The 11,412-nt window shown below is 45.5% G+C and overlaps 1 protein-coding gene across 1 annotated transcript in view; it reads right to left on the bottom strand.

Annotated features, from left to right (window-relative positions):
* Window positions 1-6,420: 6,420 nt before the first annotated feature.
* Window positions 6,421-11,412, bottom strand: part of LOC144142952 (E3 ubiquitin-protein ligase PHF7-like) — a 51,864-nt gene continuing 46,872 nt past the window's right edge. Inside the window, exons 6-7 of the mRNA XM_077674779.1 lie at window positions 11,269-11,383; window positions 6,421-6,562 (exon numbers count right to left, since the gene is read on the bottom strand). Coding sequence (XP_077530905.1) covers window positions 6,421-6,562; window positions 11,269-11,383 — 257 coding nt within the window. The remainder of the gene's footprint in view (window positions 6,563-11,268; window positions 11,384-11,412) is intronic.

Here is an 11,412-nt window from a genome sequence, read left to right as displayed (position 1 = left end):
GCAAGGCAAGAGATTACTGCTGCATGAAACCTTCACAATCTCCATGTGCCATTCAAAAATAATGGGCAATACCCACAATGCCACAGAATCACAAAAAGTACACGCAGCACTGTATTTTTGAGGAAGTAAGACACAATAAAGGAGTCAATATACCCACATGAATTTAGTTTGAACAGCAAAGATGTGCTGCGGTTCCCACGCACAATCTTGCAGCAGAACAAGTGCCATTCCACAAGCTTTGAAGCACAAGCATAATCTTAAACACTTGCTTCAGTGCACACCTAACACATCTACAAACTGCTCATTGCAAAGACACCCACTCAGGTAGTGTTCCCAGAGATGTTTCTGTGGAAAGATGCAGTGACCATACAATTACACCACGGGTGCAAAGGTGGAAAATGGCTCGCAGTGGCAAAACACACTCACACACTGCTGCCATTTTCCCAGCTGGTGTTGCAAGCATTTCTGCAGCATATGTTTGTTTTATAAGTTGTGCAATCTGCCGTGCAACAAACACTTCTGCTTGCCTTAGTGTTTGACATACAGTGTAGGCCCCTCAGCACAGAAACACAGTTATTGGCAAACATGCTTCACTATTTTCATGACGCTTCAAACTGTACCTAAAGCTTCACCCAATTAGCAAACCTATGAGGATAACTTAGAGTACAAATAAATACTTGTTAAAGAAAACCAAAAATTGAGGAAAGCTGTCACACAGACAAAATGAAAAATAGGCAAAGCATGAGACAAACTGGACTAACGGCAAGGCGACACATCACTGGTTAAACAGTGCACACAAATAAAGCAAGAATCGAAGATACCATTTGAGCTGTAAGACAGCACAAGCCTCCCAAAAAATAACCACCACCGCTGACTTGTGGCAGTGCTCTGCAAATAACGAAAATCAGCAAGTTTTGCTATGAAAAGTTTTGCTATGAAAAGAAGTGTCCTCATTAAAGACATTTTAGAAGAGATAGGCACAGTTTATAGCAACGGCTTCATCCCACAACACTTCAAAGGAAACCCCAAGTGATCGCAGAACCTGTTAGTGGATGTAACAGTGACATGCAATCGCTAAAGCAAGGAATGTCAACCGGAGTACTCTTCAGAACTTGCAGCATCTTCCTATGCCACCTGACTGAATTAAGCAACCCTGTCTCGTCTGCATTTTTGAAAATAACCAGAAAGACATTGTCCTATTTGCTCGCCCAATTTCTTCTAGTGCCAGGATTGGTGGAAAGAGTATAATTTATTACTAAACTCTTCCTTACCACTCCTTTTCAGCCATCTGAGGGCAACTAGGCAAAATGTTCCTCTGAGACACGTGTTTCTCGTGACTGCACAAAAAACAGTGCCTTAAAAAAGAGACACCTTTTATGCATGCCTTGGAGGTGCTTTTGCAGTTATCTCAATAGCGGTCTGAACTGAATTTGGGATTATAGCCAATAAAAGCAACGAGCTAGCCAATATCGGTTGTGTTACATCCAAGTTACATTTCGCATTCAGTGGTATGGCATGTGCACTGCTGGGTTTGTGATAGTGGACCGAAACTTTACTCTAAACGTACTAGAAAAGAAATGTTTAGGGAGCCTAACTTGCCACTCAGCAGTTGTTTTCCACTGTTATGTGGCTCATTACTTTCTACTGCAAATATCAGATAACCCACATTTACGCTCCATGTATTTGTAATCAAAAGGAACAAGAGTTATGTTTGGGACCACAGAAATAACTTCGAAATATTTACTTCTCTAAAACCAAACGGTGGTGCAAAAGGATTAGTTCACCAAAAGTACACTGCAAAAGTGAAAGCTACATGTATATTTAAAACATCTGCCATTGTTTGGCTGCACACGAACGTGTGTAAAAATAGGTCCCTTTTTTCAGTTTCATTACCATTGAAAATACAACTACTCCATGTCAGACCCTAAAACTTCCATTCAGCTCCAGGAAAGTCATAGAAAGGGCAACTTAAACAAGAGCAGAAAAAAAAACATCAAAAAGTGTAACTGAACATAAACAACGAAGTTGACAGCTTTGTTGAGATGAAATCAATTGCCTATAAGGCTGTGCTCGAAAAACAGAAAAGGGAGTCCATCGATTGAAAACTTCTCTAGCAGCTCCATTCTTTTCCAGTGTTGCCATTGCAACATAAACCTGAGCATTATGAGTGAAAAATATACAGCTTGACTGCCTTCGGAAAAGTGAGCCTTTCCATTGGTAAGATGGCCAATATACGTACTTTGTATTAAATAACAATTGCGGCCACAGCCAAAAGATATATGTAGCCAGCATCTGCTGGCTGCAATCTGCATTTTACATGTTAACTTGAGCAGCTCATGGGCTCCCATCAAGTTCTGCTCAATCTTTAGCTTCAACAAGTGTTAAACACCGTGCCAAATTCAAACAAGTCAGCTCTACTGTATATGCAACGTACAAATATACATACTTGTATACACACATTTACACATATCATACACACAGCACTCAAGTGCACTTAAGCAACATGGATGGCTTCATGCCGCCCTAAACTACGTCGATTCAGTTATTGCTTGATCTGTCACAAAAACTAGGTGAAAGCCAGATACATTCAACATGTTTTTGCTATGCAACCCAACAATTACCTTTTTTTTACAATTCTTGACCAGCACACAAATCCCCTTATCAACAATTCCTTCGCAAAACCACTTTCATACTCTCAAGCCCCTACTTCTTCCTCTGACGTCTGTCTACCATGGTATGCATCAGTGCTGCACATTCAATGCCGGACCTGCACTTCGCTGCCTGAGCATAATGACAGATGTGCCTCTTTGGCACTCTTGCCTTCACTCGGCATGTCCACCGTGGTTCGGGGCAGAGGAGCTCCTCTCGCACTCTCCACCCAAGCCCTTGTTCAATTCCAGTTGCTGTGGCAGTGCAGCTGGCTCTGTGGCAAGCTTCACTTGTGTGTGTCGGCTCAGGTCCAAATTTGTGAGCCGGATTTCAAACGCACACGTAAAAACCTGTGGCTTGGGGTGCGCCGATTTCTGGTTCCTCGAGAAGTTACGTTGGAACAAAAACTTCCGGCCGCATGTTTCGGACGAGTGAGCCCTTTCGCCTGCTCCCCCTTTGTCGTGAAAAGACTTTTCGTGCACTGCTAGTTGGGAATGGAAGGAGAACTCTTTACCGCACATTTCGCACCTGTGCGGCTTTTCACACGCAGCCTGACTGGCATCGTGGCTCACTGGCTCTGAAAGAGGGAAAAACTTGTCCCTGCAAGTTGTGCCTGTATGCAACTGCATGCCTGTGGGAGCCCACTTCCTGCCGTGCACGAATTTCATGTGGCGTGCCAAGTGACAGGCAAGGAGAAATTTCCGACTACATATTTTGCATGAGTGGGGCCTGTTCCTCGCATCCGGATTGGCATGCACCAGTTTTTCGTGCGTCAGAAGGCATGAAGGGCGCAAAAACTTTTGACCACATTTTTTGCATGAGTGAAACTTGCTTCTGGTACGCGCATAGTGACTCTGATGCTTGTATTTCTGGTGAATTGCCAAGTAACAAGCACGGGAAAACGTCTTGTGACATATGTCACATGAGTTAGACTTGTTGCTGGTATCCATACTGCTGTGTGCAGATTTCATGTGAACTGCCAGGTGACATGCAAGCCAGTACTTCTTACTGCACATTTTGCACCGGTGATACCTTTTGCCAGTGCCCGTATTGCCATGTGCGTACTTCCTATGAGTTGCCAGGTGACAAGCACGGGAAAATGTCTTTCTGCACATTTCACACGGATGAGACTTGTTCTTGGCGTCCGTGCTGCCGTGTCCATATTTCTTGTGAACTGACAGGTGACAAGCACGGGAAAACGCCTTCCTGCCCATTTCACACGAATAAGACTTGTTTTTCGGGTTCGTGCTGCCGTGTTTATATTTCCTATGAACTGCCAGGTGACAAGCACGTAGAAACTTCTTGCCACAAGTTTCACACCAGTAAGACCTGTTGCTGGGGTCCGCCATATTAGCATGCACCAACTTCTTGTGAGTTGCAAGGTCACCAGCACAAGGAAACTTCTTACAGCATATTTCACAGCAGTGGGAACTGCTGCTGGCATTTACACTGCCATGCACAAATTTCTTGTGAGTTGCCAGGTAACAAGCACGGGGAAACTTCCTACTGCATATTTCACACCAGTGGTGCCTCACAAGCTGCGAAACAGAGGAAGATGTCTGACTGTGCTTCGCGGGTTTCTCCTCCTGCTTGGTGTGCACTGCAGTCTCATGTCTCCTCAGGTTGCGATGAAACAGAAAGCTTCGATTGCATAATTTGCAATAGTACGGCCTTTCCCTTGCGTCTGAAAGGCCATGCGTGTATTTCCTGTGCTGCCCCAGCTGTGAAGCGAAGAGGAAGCTTCGACCACATGCGGTGCACACGTGAGGCTCCTTCTTGGCATGTCCGAGTTGCTTGGTGTGCAGCTTCTCATGCATCAACAGGCGATAAACAAAACGAAACCTCCGACCACACACTTTACACGAGAAGGGCCTTGCGTCCTCCGAATCGCCATGCACTGATTTCTTGTGCACGGAGAGCTGTGAAGCAGAGGGAAAGCTCTGCTCGCACTGTCTGCACAAATGAGGCTGCTTGCCTGCGAGGCCACCCTTGTAGGCATGCACGAGTTTCTTGTGCCTGCCCAGGTGGCAAGCGAGAAGAAATCGCCTGCCACATATGTTGCACAATTTGTGCCTATTGCCTGCATCCCAAGTGGGATGAGCCTTCTCGTGCCGCACAAGGTGTGAAAGGTGTGGAAATTTCTGGCCGCATAGTTTGCATGAATAAGGCCTCTCGCTTGCGCGCACAGGCTGCGCACCGTGCACAGATATTTGGTGCTGCACCAGGTGATGATTAGAGAGATATTTTTGACCACATACTTTGCATGAATGAAGTATTTGGCTTCCACGTTGTTCGTTCTCAGTGGAATGCGCCGATTTCTCAGGCAACAACAGCGGGCTGTCAAAAGCAAACTTCTGACTGCTTGTTTCACATGAGTCAGTCGTTGCACTCACAAGGGCATACTCAGTACCATTCATCGATTTATTTCGCAATGCCAGCGGGCTGTCAAAAAGAAATTCCTGACAGCTCCTTTGACACGAGCGAGTTGTTTCACTCAGGAATGAATACTTCCTGCCATTCACCAATTTTTCTTGCAATAAAAACTGACTGTCAAAGAAAAATTCACGACTGCTTGCTTCCCACATGCGAGCCTGTTCACTGGTGAATATCAACTGGTTGCCATGCTCCGATATTTCGTGAAATGCCAGCTCACTGTCATTGGAGAACTTCTGCTTGCATGTTCCACAACAGAGTGCCTGGTTGTTGGCAAGCACGTGTTGCTTGCAGAGTACAGATTTCTCAGAAGACATCATCTCACCAGCTGAAGAAAGTGTTGGAGTAGATGTTTTGGACAAGTGAGTCAGTTCATCTGCGGGTGCGGGCTGGGTGCCATGCACCGACTTCTTGTGCCTCGCCAAGTTACAGGGCAAGACAAATCTTCGATAGCACGTTCTGCATGCGAAGGGTCGCTTGTGCGCATTGCTGGGGTGCATCGCCTGCTGCGATTTGATGTGCTGCCCCAAGTGACAGAGGAATGAAAACTTCCTGCCGCACAACCTGCACGAGTGAGGCTGTTTGCTTACGTTGGTCAGCAACTGCCTCGCATGTAGCGACTTCGTGCGCTGCCACAAGTGGAGGAGGAATGCAAACTTTCGACTGCAAAGTTTGCATGAGTGAGACGGCTCGTTTAAACGCCTGCCGTGCTGTACTTTCATGTGCCGCCCCAAGTGGGAGGCGTGGGAAAATTTTCGACCGCACACGTTGCATGAGTGAGGCTGCTCGCTTAAGTCGATCTGCGAGGGCTGATGATTGTCCCGCTCAGCGTCACAGCCCTGTGGACTGTCTGCACGAGGGGGCTTCCCTGCACCACTTAAGCCTATCGTGTCGCAATGATGCCCTGACTGGTCGTCGCTGCTCTGTCTGCCCAGTGCCAGCTTGTTGGAGCCGTCATCTGCGTGTTTTTTCAGGTGGAAGTTCAAGAGGCCTTGCCGGAAGAAGCTCCTGTAGCAGACTTTGCAGACAAAAGGCTTCTTGTTGCAAATGTGGGCCCGCTTGTGGATAAGAATGACAGCCCTAGGCCGTGGCAGGAAAAGAAAGGGTGCATCACATCAGTTACACACTGCAAGGGACTGAAACTGTCTAAAGAAAGCGAAACCTCTTGCGAAAACAACCATGTGATGTTAATGCTTTAGCGATGGTCTCACATAAACATCCCCATATTGCTGTCAATCCCGATGACATCATTTGCATGCCATTGAGTTCCCAGACACTACTACCATGTTACTTCTAGATAACAGCTTACTGAAGAGTTGGTGAAGATTATCGTGTGGACTAGCAGTACATGCCGACATACCTGTACCTGCTGGAGAACAGGCAGTGTGGGCAGCGGTGCTTCCCCTTCCACTCCTTGGCATGCTTGCAGCGCAGGTGCCCGTGCAAAAGACGCAGCGAAGGGAAGCCGCGGCCACAAAGTCTGCATCGGCACTTGGGGGGCTCAAGTCTGCTCCCTGCTTCAAGAACAAGGAACGAAAAATAAACTGCTTTTACAAAAAGACTCTTACGAACATGCTCGATACGGGTTGTTTTCACTACAGCACTAAGGGCCTAATTATTGAGCTTGAGGTGGCTCTCAGTTGCAAGGCTGCAACAAGAGTCAGATAGTTTATCGCTCATAGTTCAGCCCACCTTTGAGCTCGAGGGGCCACTATTAGCTTACATTTAAAAGACACTTACCCACCCATATCACAGAATGAGATGTACGTCTTGCTTCATGAAAAAAATGTCTGATTTTGCATCACAAATTTTTAAACTGCACCTTCTGCTTGACACATTCTTCATGGCTGCGTGGTAGCTAGAGGCAAAAGCACAGCAGAGGCATGTACATTTGAACAGCGGAGCCAGCTAAGCTTGCGTTTCATCTGTGCCTGGTGTTGCTCAAAACTGGGCAAAGTGGAGAGGAGAAAAATGCTTGTTCAAGAAGTGAGGAAAAGTAGAGAGGAGGCAAGGAGTCGACGAGAAGGTGTGGGGAGTGCATGCCTCAAGAAAAAAATGTTTCCCATGGTCCAAATCGAACCTGGGCCTCTCGCATTATGAAACCAGCGTCTAGTCAATTGCACTACCTTTGCATCGCATTGGGAAGAGCTCAGCCTTTCCTTTGTGTTTGTAGCGCAGGCATTTGCTTTGAACTTTGGCAGTTTGCATTTTGGACTTTAAAAGGACAGACTGTGGACTTTGGCTTGACTCAGTTAGCAGAGAAAACTTGGAACAACAGCGCAGCTGTTTGAGCTTGAGTTCGATCTGTGTCTGTCACTGAAAGCTCAGTGCATCAAAGTGGAGAGAAAAAAATGCTAGGCCAAGAAGCGTGAGGGAAAGTGGCGAGGAGGAAAGGACCTGAAGAGCAGCTGTAGGGAGTGCGCGTTGTGGCGCAGATGTTCAGGTGGGAAGGGGCGTGTCGGGGATTGCCTGCGCCTAGTGATGACGTAGGCTCTGACGTACAGGTATTCTAGTTGAGAAAGACGGCGTGCACTCGGAGGCATCAGTGTCTGATCTACCGATAAGATGGCCAGACCTAAGAAAAGCCAAGTTAACGCTACTGAAGACCACCAGCTCCGGTTCACCCAGTCTTCGCAACATAGAAATAAGTTGTATAATCAGCCAAATTGCTGATTATACACAAGTTTATTCTTTTATGGGCAGTAGTATCTATTCATACACAAAGAATGATGTGCACATGTGCATGCAATGTATATGTGTAATGTTGGTGTCTATAGATGTATGTATATTGTATGCATGTCTATATGGGTATTTGTATATTCTTAGCATGTTTATTATGCATCCAGGAACGTTTAATTTTTATCCCTATTCTAGTGCTACAGCATACTTTTAACCACTTGTTTTTGAAACTCCTCCTGATATTGTGTTACCAAATAAAATTAGGCAGAAACACCATCAAGCCACTTCTAAACAGCTTTTAGTCCCTTTCATGTCATTTTACTTTTGTAAAGAAAGGGGGGGGGGAGAATAAATGAATTTCGGGCTATCCAGGTGATCACAAAAGTCAATAGGGTGATCGTAACTGCAGGCTGTTTATGTAAAATGCTACGCCTGAGCCCTGAATTATCCTATGTTGCTTCTACGAGATCCCCATTGGCATTTTTTTCGGCACCAACTATCCTTTGAGACATTTTTCACAGAGGCCTGCTTTTTTCACTACCTTAGTTCCATGTTGAAGCAAAATCTACAAAATATAAGCTCACCTTCTGGACTACACTGTTAAGATTTACTTAAAAAACCGAAATTACATTAAATTTATTGTGCTGGAATCATACATACACCCGTTGAAATAAAAAGCCACTGCTGCACACCCTAGCACAAGCATTACTCAGCAGTCATTACCTACGATTTAGTTTTCAAGGTCATGCTTTATTGTGCAGCCAATGTCTGCCCCTGAACATATAAAAAATGAGTACCAAAAATATTGCCTGCAAGAGATGCAGAAAGGGGCTTATAAAAAGACTGCAGTTGACACTTCCCGGAGAAAGCCTAGCACATAAAACCTGGAAGTGCATTTTAAAACAAAGTAAGCCAGCATTCCTTGCATGGTATGCTTAAACGTGATTTATTCTTGGCCAATACACCTTTTAATCATGTCTGCGAAGGTCAGTTGTGCACTGTTGAAACCAAAGTGTAGCGACCTGCCTGTTCAGCAGTATGCTTAGGTAGCGGTTGGGTCGAAAAATCACTGCAGGGCAGGGGACTCGCTTTTCACCGTAAAACAAGCAACTGCCAACATCTACAAGCACAGTTTGAAGAGTGGCTTGTGCAGTTTTAGAGCTACATAACCAAGCTCAGGCACGAGGACAGTTTGGCGAGCTTTATCAGTTTTCTCACAGTTAAGGTCAACCAGCTTTGGAATTTTTTTTCTTAGATCGTTTAGCAGAAGTGTCAGCTTGGTTCACACAGATAAGCATGGTGTAAAGCGGAAAATATCGACTATCACAAAACGTTACATTTGAGAACGGTCCACTATCACAAGACATTGCAGAGTTTCAATTCAGTGGGTTCCATCTGGAAAGCTTCATTTCACTGCATCACCAATACCGTAAAGTTCCGAAAGGACGCCCACCCAAAACTACAGAGATGTCAAGGGGAGAGATACAACCTGTCTGGCTTTGTTACGTGATATCTCCCATTTAGGTTGGAGGTGTGGCTACTTTTTTTGTAGTTTTTCGCACCTGAACCGAGAGGTTGCCCATCCCGTATTTTTCCTCTTGATATCTCTGTAGTTTGGGTGGGCGTTCTTTTAAAACATTACGGCGGTAGTCAGATAGCTTTGTTGCTATCACTTATTCCACTGCAAGTTCACTATGGGTAGTATAGCAGGTGCTGTTGATAGGTTTGCATTCCGAATTTACACATGCACAGAAGTCTCAAGATGAGTTGGATTTGTGCATTGAAAAGGCTGCTGTGGCTTTGGTGTAATAATGCAATGTTGTGTATGCTAGACAAACCACTCTGCATACACCACGTACACTACATAAACAAGCAGCGAAAAATAATAAATTGCATACAAAGTGACAGCGGTGTGAACTACTGCATGCTTGAATCTTCCCCAAAACTGACTACATGAGAATGGCACACTGCAGACAGGTTTCATGACAGCAGATCATTTTATCTAACCATGAACCTTGTCCGACATGCTGTAGCAATCAGATTTACTTCTTTTCCACTTACAATGCCTGGCTCAGCAATAAATTGTCAATGCATATGCAATGGCAGTCATTCTCATGACTCTTTCATACTCAGAAGTCACAAGGTAGACAGCAGAGAACGATCACAAACCAATGGGAAAAGCACGCCCATGAGCCCTCTCCCCATAAGAAAGATGGTGTGTGACCTTTTTACTCATACAATACAGGGATTATACTTTTTGTCCAAGACCCACTCCCTAATATCCTGATATCGTCAGGCCATGAAGACAAAATACAACCTCCTTCGAATTGAAAGAACTAGCTTTGGGTAACTCGGTCAACTCTAGGCCACCCACTCCTGTTGCCGAAAAAGCACATGCAATATTAAAAACTATCGAATTTCACGCTACATCACCGATGACCCAGTCATGCTTCTTGGCAGTGGCTTTGGTCGGTGACAGAAAATTGCACAAACAAGATTCTTTGAAGTCACAGATCTCACCACAAAGTGGCTGGGGAGTCGCCACAGCTTCCCCCCGTTTTCTGTAATATCTAGATTTGTGTGAAGTTTATGACAAAACTGGCACTGCTAGCACCACAAAGAAATCTTTCAATGAACCAAACTTGTATTTTGTCCTCACGGCCTCCTTGACAGCAACTGCACGTTTTTGAAACCTTAAAACAGGGAAGAAACAAAGACTTAAAGACCCCCCGAGGCAACATGTTTATTTCAAACCAAACTTGGTTCCAAGGTCCAGCACAAGCTAAACAGGCATTGCAGGCTTATGTGCCTTGATGTCCACGGTGCTGTGGATTGCTGTAAAACTGGGGTCTCCACTGTATTACGGCATGCCACATATTTGCATGGCCTGGTTTGTATTAGAGCTGCTCATTCTTTTCATTATTCTAACTTCCTGATATCACATGTTCCGGTCAGTTGCCTGAAAGTTTAAACTTTTAGGGTGGTGGCTTTTTCTGGCTTTCATTGACATACAAGTTCCACTGTACATACAAGCAGGTAAAATAAAAACCGCAAACATGCAACAAGAACGACACAAGATGGCAGCAGAAGCCCTCAAGATCGCAGCCTAGGAGTCAGCCGGATGTTCACTAAGTAGCAGAGACGTGCAGGGGAAGAATCGGTGGCACAGGAACAGTGTAAAGATGATCGCCACACTAGCAACTTGGGCCAGGGAGGGACAGCAGTCAGTTTCTGCACAGTGTAGGTGCGAAACCCATGAGAATTCGTCACACGATGGAGGTCCAGTACGGTGAGGCATGCGTGTCAAAGTCCGTGAATTCAATCAGAAGTTCACAAAGAGTGTGACGTTTGTGGCCGATACTCTTGATACAGGTCGGGCCCACTGTAGCCGTTGAAGGCATTGTGACGGCTTGAGGGACAGTGTGGCAACTGTAAACACGAGTGATGGTCCAACATGCAACACTGCTCGATCTGCTCAAATTTGACTAAGATGGTTTGCCAACTGACTCGAGAACTGAAACCGACATGTTGATGTGCGCAAACAAGTTCTGGGGCACGTTTAACAAGATGCCTTCCTTGCAAGAGCCTTCACCAGAGATGAAGTCTGTGTCCACCACCACCTCTGCCAACCAGAACCCACCAGAGCACTAA

This window comes from Haemaphysalis longicornis, unplaced genomic scaffold (assembly GCF_048455015.1).
Source record: "Haemaphysalis longicornis isolate Haplotype H1 unplaced genomic scaffold, Haemaphysalis longicornis Haplotype H1 scaffold_6, whole genome shotgun sequence".
Taxonomy (NCBI): domain Eukaryota; kingdom Metazoa; phylum Arthropoda; class Arachnida; order Ixodida; family Ixodidae; genus Haemaphysalis; species Haemaphysalis longicornis.
Note: the sequence above shows the minus strand (reverse complement) of the source record. Positions and strands in the feature narration are given on the sequence as shown.